Raw genomic sequence first — 20,851 nt, forward strand, 5'->3', positions numbered from 1 at the left:
TATATTACTATATTATGTAGCATTCAGAAAAAGAAAGGGGCCCCGATCGAGGAGTTCTTGGCGATTCAACATTTCATTATTATAGAAGGTCTGGCTCTCCGCACCATGTGATGGGCTATGCTTTTAAAATTTGTTTAACTTAACAATTCCTTGACTTGTGCATAACATAAAGGATCTTTCAAGTTTTCTCATGTTAACTGAACAATTCTTTTAATTCTTGTATAGAATAAAGAAGCTGAGTTGCATCGCAATATTATTCTATGTAATAGTGTAAGACTTGTTTCATGACACTAATTTTTAGCTCATGATGCGAGTGCTTCTCAAATTGATCGCCTCTTTCTTCTTTCCACATCATAAAGGATCATTTTGAATCTCGGTCAAACCACTACTTGGATTTGGCAATTATGGATCAATCTAGGGTGTAGGGAGTGTCTATCAAGGCTTAGAAAGGCTAGATATAGAAAGCACCAGAATCAGCATCTCTCAAAAGAGAAGGCTAGGGTATAATGGTATATATACTCAACTCCTAAAAGCTAGTTGAAACTTGAAAGAAACATGAACGCCTAAAAGGGAGGGTAAATTACGATAATTATTTTTTACACTAATCTAGGCATCTAATATTTCTTTTAAACAAAACTTATACGGATAACCAAGCGTTAATATGTGCAACTAAGGTTTTTCCTAAGTGTTATTATTTTTATCACAAAAGGAATTTTGCAACATAGGTTCCAAACCTATCCACTAGCCTATGACTAAGCTAATAAGATAAATCACACAACCAAAAACAACAATATAAATGTGGAAGCTTAAATAAGATATAGATGTAAACTGCCATTGATGTTATTGCACCAGTATTTTTACCAAGATATCAAGAAGTGTGCAGACTTCTTACTAATCCTCGTTGCAACCCCTACGCAAAGGATAGCCCACGCGAGGGCCAAACTCCCGGTTAGGTAACTCTGTAGATAGCCAAATGTCTTGTCCACGTGTAAGTGGTGCACCACTTCATGCACCTCTCGAATGCTCCCATCATCTCCACTGTTGAGCTTCCAGCTAAAATGGCATAAGCTTCGTTCCCTCCAATACATGATGGTGGTCATGCCACAAACGCAGTTGATGTGATCTCGCAAGATACATCCCCTCTTGGTACAACTACAATGACACACAAGTGTCGATGGATACATTGATGCGTGCAAGCACCAAGAGTTTGAAGGTGTTTAACCCCACTCTAATCAACTAGGCTTAACCTAGAGAAAGCACTAGTTTGTGATCTAACTAATCTAAGCACTTCACAAAGCACTTACACTAATCATCGAGTGATTCTTTGAGCACTTAGGTGTCTAGAGCTAAAGAATTAGAGTCTCAACTCACATACTATGTTTATCAGCTCCCACACTTCATAAATGGTTGATTGAGGTGGTATTTATAGCCTCCAAGCCCAAAAGATCCGTTGGAAAGTAGTTGAATTTTCTACGTCGCACCAGACACGTCCATTGTCTTCCACATCAGGTAGGCATTGCCGGCTAACTGTTGTCCACCATATATTGATCCTCTGGGTATCTAGTGTGTCACTGGTGTGACATTGGACATGTTTGCAGAGGTAAGACAGACACTCGAGTCGGCTCGTCAAACCGAAAATGACAGAAGAGGTGAGCACGAGTGAGTAACAAAGTCATAAAGAGTATGGAATGTGAAAGGACGGCACATGTGTAGAATATTGATGTATGAGTGAAGTGTTGTATACGAAGTGTTTTCACGAGATGTTGGTACAAGATGGCTTGTGATGAAGAAATGTATCCTATAAATAATCCAGAATGGCACTTAGGTTATGTATGCATTTGGAGATGTTTGGAAGAGGGATAATAGACATAGGGATTTTGAATAGAGTAGGAAAATGGCATGATAATGACATGAGAACTTATGTCATGAGTGGTGAAGAGTGAAGGATGGAGCCAAAAACATGTATATATAAGCTAAGACAGTAGGCATACTTGAGTAGTCTAGTTTTGGATGGAACAGGGTCTATGGAAGATGTGATTGTGGTAGGTAGTAATCAATACTATTTTGGAGAAGGAAGCAACATAAGTTGGATTATATAACTCTAGCACGAAATTTGGAGCAAAAACCGTGGAATTTGTGTTAGAAACTGGACTATGACATATTCAAGCAGGTCGCATGCATGAAAACCCTAGGAGGTGGAAAATGCACAGAAGAAAGGCAAACACCAAAGGGACGTGTTACTTGCACGAGTGTAGGGAGGCAATCCACAACACACAATCCCAGAGAGTTTTGCATGGAAATTAGGCTTAGGCATTTCATCGAGTATTTGGTCGGCATGGTGATCGGGCTAAAAATGGACAAGTAAATCCCCGTCCCGACCTATACCGTTTTCCACATTTAACCCACCCATTTTCGTTTTTGCGGAAAAATCTAGAAACATGACGAAAGCGAGAGAGGGTATGTTCCGTTTGTTTTTTGCGGGATTGCATTTTTATCCGAATCGAACCCATATTTATCTTGTATTTAAGAAATCTGAGATGAAGCCAATATGCATCAGTGCATAAACTAAAGCCTCATATCATTAAGTGGCAAATTGTAGCACAAGTAGCCATTCTAGCCACCAACTCTCCTTAATTACAAGTAGTCTAAAGGCTAAAACAATATCGACCATAGCTATATGTACACCACTAGCAAGCAAACAACAATGGATTGTTGTCTCTCTATATCTATTTGTTACATGTTATTGTCCTACTAGCCAGTCACTAGTCAACCATTAATATCATGTGCGTTTGTATTAAATTATGAGTTTTCATTTAATACTTTTGTTCTCGTTCATTTTTGTACACATGTTCCGCTCCAGTTTATGTTCCCGACTATTCTGGACCCAGACCCATTTCCGGTGATAAAACACGAAAACATAAATGGTAGAGAGGTTTTCCCATCCGTTTTCATCCCTTGGTGAACCCTAACTAGTGAAATATGCATGGAGATGAGACAAACCTTGGAAGGAAATGTACCTACAAACAAAGGAGCCTCACATAGTATAGGAATCACAAAGAGGTACTACGAAACTTTGCTGAAGACCCCAGAGATGAAGGTGGAACTCCCTGGAAACTATGCTGATGTTAGGGAGAGCTAGGAACCGAGGGTACACTTGAGCGATGGCCCACTAGTCAGTGAGAAGCTTGGCACAATGTCCGAGGTAGAGGAGAATAGTGGCACGACGAGAAGGAGTGGCGGTGCGGTAGTGGCGTAGCTAGTGAGTGAAAGGGAGGAACTAGAGAAAGCGACAACGGTGGGTGGTGGAAGAAGGCTATGGAAAACCATCTCACGAGAGGACCCAATGCGACGGGGGAATTAAAAATGGTGTGGTTATGGGCACACTAGACCATACATAGGGTCACTGAACCGTCAACGGTGCAAAGTCTAGTGAGCACCGGACCACAAACCTAGGCTGAGGAAAACCCTACAGCCAATGTGCAATGGACCGTCCGGTGACCAGGCCCAGTGCGCCAATAGTGCACCCATAATTTTTCAAATTTTGTTTTTCTTTTCTGGATTTTGCACCAACCAAATCCCAACCTTTTAACACACAAATGAACATTAATTGGGACTAGTATTGACACCCTCACTCAAAACCTCATATTTTTCAAATACAGTGTCTTGGGCTATATATATTTTGACAAAAGGAGTCAAATTAAATGAGAGATTTTACATTTGTGTACTCTACCATGGGTTTTAAGAGTAAATTGAGTGTTGAATACTCCCCTCTGAGTGTAGTAACATGTGCTTTTCTCAAAAACCAATAAGTGAAAGCTCTCTTGTGGGTTTTGGTGGTTCAGATTACAACCCAATTAAAGGACTAACATGTGTTGCCAAGTGTTGAACATGTGCTTAGTGCAAAGCTCATAGGGTTCAACATAGGAGATCAATTGTGATGGTCCAAAAGATGAGATGACTATGGATAATGGACATCACAAGGTAAGTGAAAGATGGACATTGCTGATTATGTGAGAATCAACGTGCATGACTTGGAGTCAACTAGATTGAACCAAGGATGGAGGCGTGAGATCTTCGAGGTACTAGAGCAAGGGAGAAGGTCAAGGTGATTGAGGTACCTAAAGACAAAGTGAAGAAGAGGCCCTGCAGAAGTCAAGGTTGATCAGCTGAAGAAGGTAATGTGTGAAAGCATCTATGCCCCTAGTTGGTTTTAGTGATTTGAAGCGGCGATTGAAAAAGGAAAACCAAAAGGTGAAGGACTTCATATCCTAAGTGTCGAAGGAGTTGTGGGACACTTAGTATCGAGTTAGGTGTCTTATTTTTTCTTTGGTCGTACTATAAAGAGGGGTTGTGGATGTGTAGCTTGACCAAGGCATGTCTAGTGTAGTGTCAGTGCATGCACACACTCAAAACTAGTGCTAGGTATCACTCAATAGCCCACACAAGAAAATGGAATCAAAATCAATTTAGAAAAACTCAAGAAAGAAAAGAGTGTTGCTGCTCTGGGAGCACCGGGCTGTCCGATGTGCACCAACCAGCCTAAAGAGCTTGTAAAGTTAGCTCAGTTTGAGAGGGGCACCAGACTGTCCAGTGTGCCGCTGTGCAACAGCTAATTGTAAGAACTAGCCATTGGAAGCGCATTGGTAGCGCATCAGACTGTCTAGTGCGGCCACGCGCACAATATGTCTATAACATCTAGTTTGTGTTGGTTGGGCTATTTATACCCCTTCCAACAACAACATTCATGGTCTTGATGTCCCAACCACCAAGTATTCATTGCTCGAGCATTGTAAGTCCACATAGCATAGTGAGGTGATTAGCAAAGTCATAATATCGTGTTATAACCTCATTAGTGCACATGAAAGCCACCTAGAGCACACACCGCATGCGTTAGGCTTCTCTTAGTCAAGTGGAAGTCTATGGCTTATTACTCTTGGTGATCGGCATCACCTAAACGGTTCGGTGGCGATTGGAGCTCGATGGTCACCACGAAGGTTTTGTTGGTGACCCAACTTGGAGATTGTACACGGTCGTGAGGGATCCAACGCGCCGGAGAAGCAAAGGATCATCTCATAGTGAGCACTTGGTCCTTGCAAGGAATAAGGAGGAGTGATACCCTTGTGCGGGTGCTCCAACGAGGACTAGTGGAGAGTGCTGACTCTTCGATACCTCGAAAAAAATTTGGAGGAGTCTTCTTGCCCTTACTTTACATTCCACATTTACTTTGAGCAATTTACTTTGTGCATTTGCATTCCTAGTATTTGTCATGATGACTTAGGGTTTGCTTATCATTTTCTATCTTTTGTGATTTAGCTAAGTAATTGGGTGAAGTTGGGCTCTTATTTAGGGTTTAATCTTTTACAAGAAGTTTAGAGAAGCCCAATTCACCCCCCTCTTGGGCATCATGATCCTTTCAATGTGTGTTGAGGATTGATACATAAGGAAACGACTTTAAACCAATGAGGTGATTCTTATGGATTATGGTTCAAGTCACAAGACTCAAGATCATAGCTCAAGGAGTTGGACATGGTCACAAGCAAGAAGAGAAATATCAAAGTCAGAACCTAGAAGCGACGCAAAAGCGCTATGTTTCCTATAACCTTTAGTTTGGGTCATTCATGTATTTGGATATGTTCTATGTGACCATTACATGGTATTGGAGCTCATGGATAGCTATAGAGATCAAGTTGTGGCAACTTGATGCTTTGGAGTCCAATCCCAACCTCAAATAGGCCAAAAGGTGCAAAACAATGAAAAAGGTTAAGTATACAAGGTTTGAGTGCTTAACTATGTTTCATATACCTTTTACTATGCCACTACTACAGATCATGCTATATGAGACGGTTAATTTTCAGTTATTAAGACGCTTATGAAGTGTCCAATTTTGATGGAGTCGCAAAAGATGTCCCACATTTAAGATGGTTATAAACCGTCTTAAAAGATATTATATAAGACAGTTTTTAATTTATAACCGTCTGAAAAAGGTATTTGTTTAAGTCATTTTGTCCGATAAACCGTCTGAAAAAGGTATTTGTTTAAGTCATTTCGTCCGATAAACCGTCTTGAATTAGATTTTTTTAAGACACTGCTACTAAAGAACCATAGAGAATACAAACATTAAAAGTCATAAAGTATTTATCAAACCGTCTCGAATATCCTACAATAATAGACGATTACAATAGGAAAACCATCTTATTTAGGTGACTAATAATGGACGTTTTAGAAACCGTCTTATTTAGGAGACTGATATTAGACATTTTGGTAACCGTCTTATTAAGATTTAAATGAAATGACTTACACGACAGTACATTCTTCAATTTATAATCATTTTTTCAGATATCATGTTATAATAATTTAAAAGAGAAATATACATACACATATATTGAACAACATTATAATTAATATAATATAAATAAGTATCATTCAATATATCATAAGCATTGTCAAACAACGCATACATAAGTGTACTCTAAATCTAAACTAAAATACAACTGTTTGCACTAATGTTAAGCCTAACTTTGTATGAATTAAAGTCTCCACACTTTTGCGACCACCAAATTTGAATTCTATTCCATGTTTTCCTGTACAACAAATAGGAGAAAACTAGACATAGCAAAAATCTCCAAGCAGCACGTGGATGGTCTCAAAGCTGCCCTTGTGCTTCTCCCTGTTCTTGATGACTCCTACACGCCCGGTGTTCCTCCCGCCAGTCACCGTGACCACGTTGCCGACGTCAAACTTGATCCTTGCCTATATATTGTACACCCCATGTACCTCTATATTCAATCTACTATACCCCAAGCCAGATCTACTTCCAATGGTGATCAGACATAAGATGTTAATAATAAATAGACCCATCCTGAAATATAATGTTTTTGAGTTGCTCTACGTCAAACTATCCTAAATTTGGCAAATTTATAGAGAATAATAATATTTACAATAATAGATGAACATCATTTTCAACTCATACATTTATGAAATATATTTTTATAGTTGATCTCCTCAATGCCACTAATACTTAATACTCTTTTCTATGAACTTTGGCCAACCTGAAATTCATAGCATAATGGATCTTTACAGTAGCTACATGATGGGATATCAGCATTTGATGGACACCCAGAAGATAACGCCCAGAGAGGTTTAGCATTTGGTTCTCGACAATACCTGCATAACACACATGTTATGTGCAATACTGGCAACATTTCTTTGTTTTAGAATAAGTATGCAATTCAAGTATAGGGGCATTTCCCCCCAAAAGACAAGGAAAAATATGTTCCACTACAAAACATGGTAAAAATAGAAGAGAAATCATGGAAGAAATGAAATATCACCTCAACACTTGATTTGGTGCTCTTGAGACCCGCTCTTGAAAAGATGTCCAGCATTTGTTGTCAGAATCGGCCTACCCAGACAGCATTAAATAAATATAATGATTGATGCATAAGCAGAAGTCCAACAGAGGTTATTCTGAAAGAAAATGGACCCAAAACCTCAAATTGATCCATCCATGACTGCATCATAGCATCAGGTTTCCCATGTCTTTGCATCACCAACAACTTCGAGTTATTCTCATCACCACTATCGGAATCAAATATACCTTCATAGTCTATTTTTATCTCAAATTCTGGCCAAGAAGTGTTAGCAGGAACTGAAAGTAGAGAAAAAAAAATGTCATCACAACCCAATTCAAATGTTAAGAGTATAAATAGCTTTAGTAATCCATACATAATCACCTTTTCCAACAGTTGGCAAAACTGAATTTGAAGCAGCGGAAGAACTTATTATCTGGAGGCAATCATTTTTATGACCAGTACCCCAATGCAGTGCCTGAGAAACAACAATTAAGAGCCACTAATCCAAAATATATGTCCGTGTCAGAAACCAATTCATGGACGCTAAAGTTCGACACACATACCTGATGTTTCTCAGAACAGTATCTTGCTTTCTTACAGCTACTACATATTTTATCACCTTTCCAGGTACCACACCAGTGGCATACATGGGCTGGCAACAAATTTTTAGGCATTTGAAAGAATTTAGTAACATTAACCCTTTGACAGCCACGGGACAAGTAAAGCTCAATTACCAACAACAACAACTAATAGACAGATTGTAGGATTATAGCACATAAACAGTAATGTGACACATCAGAAAATTTAAAAACAATCGTCTTATATTTATGTTAAGCTTACATACTTCCAAATAAACTTCTTTTTGAACAAAATTTGCATGTGCCATAGGTCCCTAGCCACTCCAAATGTAAATAAACATAAATGTTCCAAACGAGAAAGCAAGGTAGTAGTTGGCATTAGTTTATCTTTGAGTAATCATTGTCAGATGTCCAGAAAACTGACAACTCCATTAGAATGTCAACAGTAAGGTTCTTAAATAGCACCTAAAATCCCAAAAGAACATTTAGCATGGCCATGGGTAGCTAGGGCAGATACAAAGTCAATAAAGAAACTATCAAAAAAAGGAATGTTGAGGACCTCAATATCAAATTTCAGATTCATCTTGAGGTTTGGAAAATTATAAATTTCAGCAAGTAGACTTAGAATTCCCATGGTCCAGGGATTTGGAGGTCGATATGCGATACTTGACTGGCAAGGTTCAAGGATCTGCAGAGCAGCCAATGGTCATGACTCATGATGCACCCAAGTTAATAATTGGATTTTCTTTGAGCTAGTTTAATCAGATTGTAATCTTTGGAGAAATATTTTACAAAAAAGTTAGCAGGAATGGACACCTTTGAAGTGAATGGTATGACCGCAATCATCAATCCTTTCTCATATGCCTGAAGAAAAAATTCTCCAAAGATTTTGAGCAGACAAATTGAATCGATTGAAGTGAATTGTACACCTCAGGAAGCACATAAATTTTACCAAAAAACATAGGTGAAACAGAAATATCATATTAAATAATATAGAGCAATACTAAATAAAGGATCTAGACAGCCTAAGGGAGCTTTTGGAACTCCAAGTCTCCAACTACCAATGAGTTTAATGCAGAGAAGCAGTACCTCCACGATAAGAGATTTTGGATCAATCTCCTTATAGCCCTTAGTGCCTGATTCCTACCAATGGTGAACTTTCCCAACCAACTGCCTAGGTTTTTTAGCAAGGAGCGCTCCTCGGGACTAGATTTGATAAGGTCTGATCTTAACAAGACCTGCAGCAAAAGTATCCAAGTTTAAACAAAATGGCTAGCAAAAAATAAAAACAGGGCAGACAAATTGGAGAGAACAAAAACCTTGCAGTTCTCATATGTGGCTTTCAGTATTTCCTTGTTCAAGGATTTTGAGTTTACTTTATCAAAGAACTTCAGATACAGATCATGGAAATTTGATTCAATGCTTGCCCTGTTAAGATGAGCAGTGATTTGTATACCTCAGCATTGTCAGACAAATCTATACAAAATCAGTAATTGATAATGATACCTTTTCATGACCATGTATTGTGCAAACCAAGGATAATACTGTTCCTGTATGACCTCGTTAAATTCCTTTGCCTTAGCTTCCATATTTGAGATGGATATATTGTTGATCATAAAAAGAATCTTGTCCTGAACTTCAGGTGGAGGTGTCTAAGTTAAGAGAAGTCCATTAGCACGGGATGAGTTATGTATTAACCCAAAAGAGGAAACTCAGAAAACAAAACCAACCTCAATTGGTGTATCTCTTTGTTCCGCGACAGCAACAAGTGTCTCTATATTTAAAGCAGTCCCAAATCCAGTAGTATATGAAGGTTGCCTAGGCAATCCTATAAAAGACAGGCATGACAGTGTAACTGTAAATAAAAGGTAAAAGGCTTGAGTAACTAATGTTATCATGAATGTGTTAAGCTAGCAAGCCACCTGAGGTACTTCGAGAACGCAGAAATCCAGTATGCAAACTCGTTGACACACTGGTAGACTGATGAGGTGAAGCTAGTAACGACGGTGTAGCAGTTGTGTGTGTGTGTGTATATATATATATATATATATATATATATATATATATATATGAGGGGAACAAGCAAACAGGAATCTCGGATACAGATATTCCATAAAAAATGGAAACAGCCACTACTTCAAAGTGTCTTGCTATCAGAAATTAGGAGGCATGCATATGAGAATTTCCTGATACCTTTGGAATAGTCAAATCAGCAGATGATGAAACAAGGGGCGGCTGACTGGATACAATGTTCTTGTTCAGTGTACTCATAGAAATCTTAGACCTCTCCCCAAGAAGACCCTGCTGCCTATGTTGCAAAGGAGAAGAAAGAGGCCTTCCTAGTTGACTTGGGATGGTACCCATCAGTCAGGGGGCGAGGGGGAGGATGGAGGGGACGACAACGGGGCGGCGCAGAGGCCGCACGCAGCGAGGCAGAGGCGATGGAGGGGCCCGTGCTTGTCGCCATCGTCGTTGCGGTAGCGATGGCGGAACAGAAGGAGGCGGAACAGAAGGAGGCAGAGGCGCTACATTGAGCAACCATACAAGACATAATTTTGCTACTGATGCTCATCGCCTTTCTCACTTAGTATCAAGAGCAACGTTGTGAAACACATATTGCCTACTGATACTCTAAAGCCCATACCACATGCTACTGGAAACTTTGACTCAACATATTGATAGCATACCAGAGAAACCATACCTTGTTGGTCTTGACCGGCACGATATCATCCATAGTAAGCTCCTCCTTGGTGATGGGGCACTTGCCATGGTCCTGCAATGTCGTGGGCATCGCCATCACGACATGAATTTAGCATAAACATTGGCCATCGCCACCATGACATGAATTTAGCACAAACATTTTTCCCAATCCCAATAAAAAATTTGCAGCGCGAGGTCTGCGCGAGGTCTGAGGCCAAGCTACGGACCTCAATGTAGCGCTCGATGAGCCGCCGCTCGAAGAGAAGCCCCGACTTCTTCGACACCACCGGCTTGTCCGGCACCTCGCCGGAGAGTACAGGGAAGCGACACGGGACGAGTTAGCTCACGAAACGATGGATCAGAGAAGCTAGGGTTAGTAGACAGACATGCGAGGGAGGGAGAGGGGCATTACTCGCGCAGATCATGGCGGCGGCGAGGGCGAAGGTCGCGGCGCGGGAGAGACAGCGTGGCTCCTCGAGCAGCCTCCCCGACGGCGAGCTCCTGGGCGGATGTGGTGGCCGGACGGGAGCAGGCGATGGCGGCGCAGAGCGAAGGTTTTGCCGCTAAGGAAATTTTTGTGGCATCTTTTTCGTTTTAGCCCTCTTCAAGTCTTCAGGCGGTGTGTGGGCTTGGAGAGAAAAAATTATTATTTTAGCCTTTTTTACGTGGGCTCACTACTATTATATGACACTTTGTCTATGACTTGTGGGACCATTTGTATTTATAATTTGTGGGTCTGGTGGTAAAATAGAGAAGTCTACTACTGAGAGTGACAAAATAGCAAATTCCCTGAAATAGGGGTGAGCGGTTATTTGTAAAAAAATGACGCGGGACGATCGTTGTAACTGGTGCTTTAAATATAGTATGATGTGAGACTTAACCCTCTGGTTTAAATCCCGTTTCGTTTGAGCTGAATATACTAATTAAATGTCTAAAGCATAGCCTGGAGCCTGCCATGTCATGAATCATGAAATGACAATAAAACATAAACAAAAGCATAGCCTGGGAGTTTGGGGCGCCGCGCTGAGGGCACTGAAGACGACAAATCTTGCCTCTCATGCATAAGCGTACTCTATATCCAAACTAAAATACTAATTGACAAACTTGGTAATCAATTGTTTGCGCTATCGTTGTGCCTAACTAAATATATATGAAATCAAGTCTCCACACTGGTGCGGCCATTCCATATTTTCCTGTACAACAAATAGGAGAACACAATAATTAATAGTTAGACACGTATGAACACCTCACAATGTGGCATATGATGTAAAAGGTTATATGAATGTAACATCTTACCTAGGAAGCCATGCTAGATTTAGTTATATGAAGCACCCTCAACCCTGCATGATCCACCAATGTCTATCACCTCATTCATGAAGAAGTCGAGCAACCGTTCTCAGACATTTGCTATCTCATCAGGCAATAATGGACAGGTTGCAAAACCAGCACGTCCCTTGAAAAACATAAACCGTGTAAATATTTATAACGTCATATTACATAGGTTTGAGTAAAATAGAATGCAGGCTATAAAAACAACCTGAGGATATCGCTCACGGTCCAAACTAAGATTATCCGCAAAGGATAACATGTGGTACATCACATATTGTCCGCAAAGCATACTGCCAGGTGGTTGTATGTGTGCCTAAAAGATGTCATTCATAAGGAAAATATCCAGCGGGAATGTCTAATTATATGTCTTGCTAATAATTTCAGGTTAAGGACATGATTACCTGAAAATGTTTCCATATAACTGTGCGACCAAAATTCTTGTTATGGCGACCTTTTTTGTCGACATAAGCACTAAAAGCCCTACAATAATGGTGACTAATGGTGTAAATAACAATTGAAATATAGACGAAAATAGAATTATGATAAAGGTAATACCCACTCGTCGAATAGCTTCTTAATACTATAGCAGCTAGGGGATTGGTAACCTTTGGAGTCAATATTGTACACTGTATTCCATTTTGGGAAAATAACTAACAAGGCCCAATGGTAACTGAAATGAGGAAGATAGAAGATTAAGATACAGATTAAAAAACTATAGAGTGTTATTAGTGCTAGGCCTTACCCTTCCTGGCAAACAACAAATATGCACTCCTTGTCCTGCTGAGCAAGCAATGCTTTCACAATGTATGCTTCGACTTCATCAGCCTCTTCATTGATTCTCTTTAAAATGATCATCTCTGGATCTAAAAAGCCAACTATGCCTCTGTATTTGTCTATCTTCCTCATGCATCTATTAAAAGAATAGTTAGATAAAGAACAAAAAGTAGACACTTATAGGAAATGGTGGATCTCACTCACAGCATCCAACTCCGATGTAAGGATATGTCAAGGGCAAGATCATTGTAGATGTGAAATACATCACTGAATTCTACTGCATAGACCCCAGATTTTTCAAGAAAATCATGTTCTTCGTATCGTACCATGAAGTGTGTGGCACTTTGCCTTCGAGATATTGGTGTGGTCATAGCAAAATACCATTTGTGGAAACATTGGCTCTGTTTACCCATCCTCTTAAGCAATGCACTAGATACTAAAGGCTGCCCTAGCACAAATTGTTTATTATTTGGAACTGGTGGTGGAGATCGTTGATGAAAGGGGGGAGTCCAAAGGGGATCAAGACCATCATCTTCTATGTTTTTCTGTTGTGAAGTTTTTTGCTCCTTCTCTTTGCCTTTGCTATGTTTTTTATGCTTATGTTTCCTCTTCCTGCTGACATTGGAGGCACTATGTGTGACATCTATATTCTCGGTACCCATTGTTGGTGTTGGCATTTTATCCTTTTCAGGTGTGTGATGGAGTACCTGAGGCGATGTGTCTGGGACTTGTTGAGGCTTTGCATGAACTGTTGTTTCCTATGTAAAAGTCGGAAACAAGTACATGACATTAACCAAGTTGTGAATAACAATAATAACTTCATCAGGTTGAAGTTAGTAAAGTGTACCTCTGCTAGTTGTATGCCTGACTTAGGCCATAACACAAATGAATTTTTGGCTTCGCCAAGAGTGAACATATCACCACCAGCGATAGGAATAGGGAGTGGAAATTCCAAGAAGTTGTCAAACACAAAATCAACCTGCACTTTTGTGTGGTCATCTCGCCGCTCAATCCCATGGACGGTTACAACATCCTTTGGAGGGTAAGCCTGCCCTCTAGCGACCACAACAGATTGCGGACCTATCTGCACCACCAACTTGCATTTCATCACCTCCTGAAATGTTAAACATTGGAAGAATTAAGGGAAAATGCAGAATATTAGTGGAACATTGATTTTGTTATCTGATAAGTCATATGTGTTGCAAGTAGATGAAGTTACTTGTAATGAGTCAACTGAATGATGTGTTGCATGGTTTGGTGTATCAACAAATTTTGAAGATGAGCAACTCTCAGAATTGTTTAATCGACGCTCCATACTCTGACACAGGGCTGTCAGTTTCTCAAACTTGGCCTCGTACTCATCCACAATCCTCTTGACATATTCTTTCGTTGTTCTACGTTTCTTCTTACGAGGGCCATCACCTTGAGCAAGACCCATCCCTAAACCCACATAAGCACTCACCCCTGTTGTCCTCCCTGGATGATTACTCCCTATTGCTGTTGCAAGTATGTCCATATTATCCAATGGTGTAAAGGTACCAGCTACTGACTTTTCATTTAGATCTACCTGTAAAAACAGTTTTATGTGTGAATCAAATATGGTAAGAAAATTAAATGGACAAGTTATGTGTGGAGAGGAACATTACAATTTTCTTTATGATTGGATGCGACTCTGTTATGTTCACATCTCCAGAAGGATTCCTCGCCCTTGCCCAATCCTTATGACGACCATCTGGCATGTCTTGAAATGGAACAGATTTACCCTCGGTTAATGCTTGTGCATCTTCCTTTGCCCATTTTCTCTTTTGTACAGTATAGCTTCGCCGACCTAGTTTTTGACGGAACTTATTCATGCTTTGGCTTTGCTTGCCCTTTTCTCCTAGAGCAATATACTCATCAGAGGTAACCCACTCCACAAAGTCTGGCCACCACTCTTTCTTGAGTTCTGGATAGTCCTCAAATGGAGTTTTGTCCTTCTTGACATAATTTATATTTAGTTTCCACTTGAAATCCTTCCATGCATGGCCTGTACGAATAAAAGGAAAATAAATTATAAATCCCAAGAAATGATGCAAACAGGATCAAACAATCTCGAGAAGTCAATCCTTACTCATAGATTTCAAAGCGACCTTCTTCACATTGAGGGTATGGGTTTCATCCCTTGGCATGACAAATTTCTTTGAAACATCCTCCCATAGGTTTGATTTTACCACTGTAGGCACTTTTCGCCAATCCTTTATCCTAATATCAACACGCATGCGTGCTATATAACCACAATAGCTTGAGAATTCATTGACATGTTTTACAGGTGACTGGGCAATCCCATTTTTATCAAACGTAAGACGACGGGGACCTCCTTTTTCTAGCTTCTTGCATTTGGCGTGACCTCGTTTCGTTCTATGCCTGGCAGAAGTACAAGAACCTTTTTCGACAATGTCCTCTGAATGCAAGCTAGTGGAAGATGAGGTACTTGTGGACCCAGAGGTTTTTGAAGTTGATGACCCAGATGTATCAGAAGATGACTCAGAACTCATTTGATCCTATTGAATTAGCACCATCAGTACCCATTGTACATAATTATATTCGAAAACAATATAGGCATTAGCGGCATCAAAGAATACTATGTAAACCGAAGCAAAACTCATCAAAGAATACTATGTAAACCGAAGCAAAACTCTATGCACGCTCAAAGAAAACACCATGGGGAAGCCATCTAAAGTGTATCCATTTATACTTGTTCACTTCGACTTTTAATTTCATATTACATTGACTCATAAACTAGACGCAAACAACACGAGATGATATAGGGAAAAAACTAAGTAATTTGTTAGGTTTTCATCTGTTATAAAGTTATTTTAATAACTAACAAATAAAAAATTAATTAAATAATTAAAACATTTGTCATAATTAAAATATTGATGTTACTATGCAGGCAAAATTCATACGATCCTAACATAATTTGAAGGAATTAAAACATATATTTAATGTAAAAATATCACATATTTAATAAACTAGTAGAACTACATGAAATATTTTAATTGTACCTAAGTTACCTGAAAGATGAATGAATGAGAAGAAACAAATTTCGATGACGAGTAAAATAGTTGTAGGATAAATTTATCAAAGATAGTTATACATGTATTTATAGGAACGTTCCGGCCCACCAGAGTCCGGACCGGACGGACTCCACGCGCGGGCTACGGACGGACTCGCACCTGCAAGCCAACGGACTCCGGACTCCACGCGCGCGGGCACCTGGACGGACACCTGCAAGGCAACGGACGGACCTTTTGGGCACCTGCAACGCTGCAAAAAAAAACTCAGTAAATTGAAGGCATTTGAAGAATCGAACTCTAGATCTCACCAATAGCAGTCTAAGTCTTTAACCACTACAATATAAGGCCGGTTTTGATATATCACTAAGAAACACTGTATATATGTGCAAAACGCATAGAAAGAGAAATATCCGTAACATTAACCACTTCTTATTAGGTTGCTTATACCGTACAAATAGACGATATTATAAATATGAATATATTGTTAATGAGAAAAAAATATCCATATTTCAAACGTATAGTTTTATTTGGAGTCACTTTAAGCAAAATTTACTATTTACTACATTTTTTCACAATATGTCTTATGAGAAATATCATAAGAAAAAGGTATTATGTTTACAAGTTTTTAGTATACTCACTAACATCTAAGGCAATTTGAATACTCCATTTGACCATTATAGCAAGAGACAGAGAGAAGTTTGACATTCTATTTAATATATATCATCAATTTAAAATAAATTCATTATTTATTATGTTTGTCATATGTCTTGCCAGAACTTATCATGTGAAGACAGTTTCATATTTACAAGTGTCTAGTATACTCACTCATATCTACGACGGTTTTTATAGTCTAGACGACTCTAATAGTATCCTTATTTGAGATGGTTTCAGACATAGAAGTGTCTAGAATACTCACTGCCATCTAAGCCAGTTGTTAAAGTAGTGATGACTCAAATACTATCCTTATTTGAGACGGTTTACAATAAAAATATGTCTTAAATCAATATAAGACATTTGTTATGACATAATTGTCTCAAAAAACTTATCTATTTGAGACGGATTTTCAAAAAAATGTCTTATCTTGCTCAACACCATATGATATAAGACACTTCTATAAAATGTACTTATATATGTCTTAAATTGTGTGTCTCAATTAGTCATATATGTAGTAGTGTGCATATGTCACTTTTGTTTGTTCTCTAACTCGATTTGTAGAGAAAGTGCCACCCGGGGCCCTGTTTGTGGTGAAACATAAAATCTAGAAAAGAGATGAGATAGATGTAAGGTCCTGAGACTTAGTCAATTGAATTACTCTCTAAGTACGTTTGTCTAAGTCCGGGGAAGGCACCCAGGAAATCCCAAGTATAGATGGCCAATAAGCACGAGGCCCGTGAGCCCGGCACGAAGCACGCTATTTGGGCCCGGTCCGAACCCGGCACGGCTCGATTTTATGCGAGCCTGGGCCGGCCCGGCACGAATAAGTGGGCCAGGCTCGGACAGGAAACTAGGCACAGTGGGCTAGCCTGGCACGGCCCGTTTAACTCTAAGCCCGTTAAACCCGCTTTTTTTACACTAAAACGTGCTTACCGGCCCGCATAGCCCGCTTTTCGGCCCGCTTTTTTCGTGCTAAACGGGCTGGCCCGGTCCATTTAGGCCCGCTGCGGGCCGGGCTCGGACAGAAAATTGAGCCCGCGTGCTTAGGCGACCTGGCCTGGTTTTCTAACCGTGCCTGGTGGGCCGGGCCTAAAACGGGCCAAGCTTCACCGGGCCCGGGCCGGGTGGCCCGTTTGGCCATCTCTAATCCCAAGTCGATCGGAGAAAGAATCAAAGAAAAACGACTTGGAGAGCGACAACTACTGTCTAGGCGTGCCGGACCTTCAACAGGACCGGTCCAGTGGCGCATCGGACCTCCAACATGAACTGTATGGTCTCGGGAATTTTGGCTAAAAATTACTGGACCATGAATAGTGTTGGTCCGGTGGCACACTAGACCTTGGCCAATGGCCACTTTACGGGCGCGCTGGCTCAGCCTAACGGCTAGCTGATGTGGCCCGGTGTAGTGCAACGGTGACCACCAGAAGATGAAGGCTGCCAATTGGATCCCGGACTGGGGGCGCATGTACCCGATCTGGTGGCGCACTGAACCGATTCGGTGCCTCCGCAGGAGGCAGTTTTTAGTAAGTTTTGAGACAGAAGGGGCAACGGCTATGGGGCCTACTTGGGCTATAAAAGGACCCCTATGCGTCCTCCATCAGTACACAAGTTGAAATTCACCTAGAGTTACCCTCATCATTAGATGTAGTATATTTAGGGTTATCTCTAGAGTGTACCTTCTTCTTGCTCTCCTTAGCCATGAGGCACTTGTGGCCGACGTTGGGGAAGAGAAGTCATGTGTTGATGGCGATGTTGGCGGCGTCCTCGTCGGATGGGGAGTCGGTGGAGCTCTCGTCAGAGTCCCATTCCCGCCCCATGTGTGCCTCGCCACCATTTTTCTTGTAGTATGTCTTTTTCTCCATCTTCTTCTTCCCTTTCTTATCGTCGTCCATGTCACTGTCACTTGTATGCGAACATTTTGCAATAAAGTGACCGGACTTACCACACATGTAGCAAACCCTCTTAGAATGGGGTTTGTAGTCCTTCCCCTTTCTTTGCTTGAGGATTTGCCTAAAGCTCTTTATGATAAGAGTCATCTCCTCGTTGTCGAGCTAGGCGTCGATTGGTAGTCTGCTTGGTGTAGACTCTTCCTTCTAGGGATGACAGTTGGATCCGTGGGTATGGATACCCGCGGGTTTCGTACCCGGTGGATATGGATACGGGTAGAAAAACCCACCTGCGGGTCCTATCGGTGGGTCGGATACCCAAAATATATCGGGTCGGGTATGGGTAAAATACTTTACCCGCGGGTATCCACTAGATATCCAAGATATCAATATACCTCTTTAAATGTGCTACATCCACTAAAAATTAAGGACCATAATAGAATGGAGCCAAAAAATACACAACAATCCTGGTTTTGTTGCATGCTGGTTGCTGCTACTTCACCATGGACACAAACACGACCACAGGCTGCTGTTGCTGGCGACAGGCTGCTGCTACTATACACCATGTCACGGGCTGCTGGAACTGGTTGCTGCATGCTGTTTTTATTTATCAATTTATCATGGCGCATGTGTTGTTGATGAATGAATATTAACTTGTGTTGTGTTAACAGTCAACTGTAATTTACTAGAGACCAATGAGACATTGACAATGTTATGACTGTCAACTGTCATGAACTCATAAAGCTTTTATTCTCTATACTCGAATTTAAATCTATTGGATGCGATAATTATGAGTTGAGATATTATAGATAATTATGAGTTGAGATATTGTATCGATGTGTAACCAAATATAGTCACTCTCGTGTTGTACTGGTGATTAGATGGAAACTAAAAAATCTATGCATTTATTATAACACTAACTAAATGTTATTTAGTCTACAATAACATATCCACTGGATACCCGATACCCGGTGGATACCCGGTGGACACGGGAACAGGTACAATTTCTCGCTCGATTGGTTTGGTGGGTATGGATATTTGTAGAAGCCTCTGGTATAATTTCGGGTCGGGTATTATTATACCCGAACAAAATCCGACCCACTGTCATCCCTACTTCCTTCTTTTCTTCCGTTACTTTGAATGCAACGGGTTGCACCTCGGGTGTGGAGGTGGCGCCTTGCTCCAAGTTGACAATGTGTTTGGAGTCTTTGATCATTAGTTCAAAGCTCACAAACTTACCAATCACTTCCTCGGGAGACATCTGTTTATATCTAGGATCTCCATGAATTAATTGAACTTGAGTAGGATTACGAAAAACGAGAGATCTTAGAATAACCTTAACCATTTCATGATCATCCTATTTGGTGTTCCCAAGGTTGCACACTTGATTGACCATTGTCTTGAGCCAGTTGTACATCGCTTGCGGTTCCTCTCCTTTGTTGAGGACGAATCGACCGAGTTCTCCCTCGATCATCTCACGTTTGGTGATCTTGGTCACCTCATCCCCCTCGTGCGCTGTTTTGAGGACATCCCAAATTTCTTTGGTATTTTTCAACCCTTGCACCTTATTATACTCCTCTCGACACAATGAAGCGAGGAGTATAGAAGTTGCTTGGGAATTAAAATTCCTAATTTGGGCGGCCTCTTCCGAGTCGTAGTCCTCGTCGCCCATCTGTGGTGCCTGCGCTCCAAACTCAACAATATCCCAAATGCTTTCGTGGAGTGAGGTTAGATGGTGCCTCATTTTATCACTCCACATACAATAATCTTCACCATCAAAATATGGTGGTTTGCCTAGGGGTAACGAAAGTAGAGGAGCGCGTTTAGGAATGCGAGGATAGCGAAGAGGCATCTTACTATACTTCTTACGCTCATGGCGCTTCGAAGTTGTAGACTCGGCGCGGGATGTGGAAGGTGATGAATAGTCGGTCTCGTAGTAGACCACCTTCTTCATTTTCTTTGTCTTCTTGTCACCCTTCCTATGTGACTTGATGGAGGAAGAGGATTCCTCCTTGTATTTGTCACCGGACTCACTTGACAGAGTCCTTCCCGAGCCTATGGCCTTGTCGCCGATGACAATCTCCCTCTTGGCATGATCTCCAGACATCACTTCGAGTTTGTTAGACTCTTAATGAAGCACTGGCTCTGATACCAATTGAAAGTCGCCTAGAGGGGGTGAATAGGCGAAACCTGAAAATTATAAACTTTGAACACGCACTATGCCCGGGGTTAGTGTTAGAAATAATTTGGAGTGCGGAAGATAGTTCTCCTTGCTATGAGTTGCTCAATCAATGCGGGTAACTTCGGGAGCCAACTCAAATCTATATGAGCAAGGGAACTTTTAGAGAGAGGAAGGGAGGGGAAACAGATCGAGTGGACATCAACACAAATGAACACGACGATTTGTTTACCGAGGTTTGGTTCCAAAGAACCTACTCCCCGTTGAGGAGGCCACAAAGGCTAGGTCTATTCCAACCCTTTCCCTCTCTCAATCGGTCACTCAGACCGGTCGGGTGCTTTTT

General features: G+C 40.8%; 2 protein-coding genes across 2 annotated transcripts; both read right to left on the bottom strand.

Annotated features, from left to right (window-relative positions):
- Nucleotides 1-6,521: 6,521 nt before the first annotated feature.
- LOC103645207 (programmed cell death protein 2) lies at nucleotides 6,522-8,183 on the bottom strand. Its single transcript, XM_020546652.1, has 5 exons — nucleotides 7,916-8,183; nucleotides 7,734-7,827; nucleotides 7,491-7,648; nucleotides 7,332-7,402; nucleotides 6,522-7,164 (listed from the first exon to the last, which is right to left on the bottom strand). Exons 1-5 carry the CDS (start codon nucleotides 8,024-8,026, stop codon nucleotides 7,032-7,034), a joined length of 567 nt encoding a protein of 188 aa, XP_020402241.1. The 5' UTR covers nucleotides 8,027-8,183; the 3' UTR covers nucleotides 6,522-7,031.
- A 360-nt stretch (nucleotides 8,184-8,543) lies between these two features.
- LOC103643158 (CCR4-NOT transcription complex subunit 1) lies at nucleotides 8,544-9,945 on the bottom strand. Its single transcript, XM_020546653.1, has 7 exons — nucleotides 9,853-9,945; nucleotides 9,661-9,758; nucleotides 9,437-9,582; nucleotides 9,250-9,358; nucleotides 9,020-9,168; nucleotides 8,747-8,794; nucleotides 8,544-8,618 (listed from the first exon to the last, which is right to left on the bottom strand). The coding sequence occupies exons 3-6, from the start codon at nucleotides 9,544-9,546 to the stop codon at nucleotides 8,776-8,778; spliced, it is 387 nt and encodes a 128-aa protein (XP_020402242.1). The 5' UTR covers nucleotides 9,547-9,582; nucleotides 9,661-9,758; nucleotides 9,853-9,945; the 3' UTR covers nucleotides 8,544-8,618; nucleotides 8,747-8,775.
- Nucleotides 9,946-20,851: the final 10,906 nt, after the last annotated feature.

Source organism: Zea mays, chromosome 1, assembly GCF_902167145.1.
Source record: "Zea mays cultivar B73 chromosome 1, Zm-B73-REFERENCE-NAM-5.0, whole genome shotgun sequence".
NCBI lineage: Eukaryota > Viridiplantae > Streptophyta > Magnoliopsida > Poales > Poaceae > Zea > Zea mays.

Coding starts and splice junctions, on each gene's coding strand:
- LOC103645207 (XM_020546652.1), bottom strand. CDS start 8,026: ATGCCTAAAAATTTGTTGCCAGCCCATGTATGCCACTGGTGTGGTACC. Junction 7,649..7,733: donor TTTGCCAACTGTTGGAAAAG/GTGATTATGTAT, acceptor CTCTACTTTCAG/TTCCTGCTAACACTTCTTGG. Junction 7,165..7,331: donor GCACCAAATCAAGTGTTGAG/GTGATATTTCAT, acceptor TGTGTTATGCAG/GTATTGTCGAGAACCAAATG.
- LOC103643158 (XM_020546653.1), bottom strand. CDS start 9,546: ATGATCAACAATATATCCATCTCAAATATGGAAGCTAAGGCAAAGGAA. Junction 9,359..9,436: donor CAATACATGGTCATGAAAAG/GTATCATTATCA, acceptor TCATCTTAACAG/GGCAAGCATTGAATCAAATT. Junction 9,169..9,249: donor CCACATATGAGAACTGCAAG/GTTTTTGTTCTC, acceptor CTTTTGCTGCAG/GTCTTGTTAAGATCAGACCT.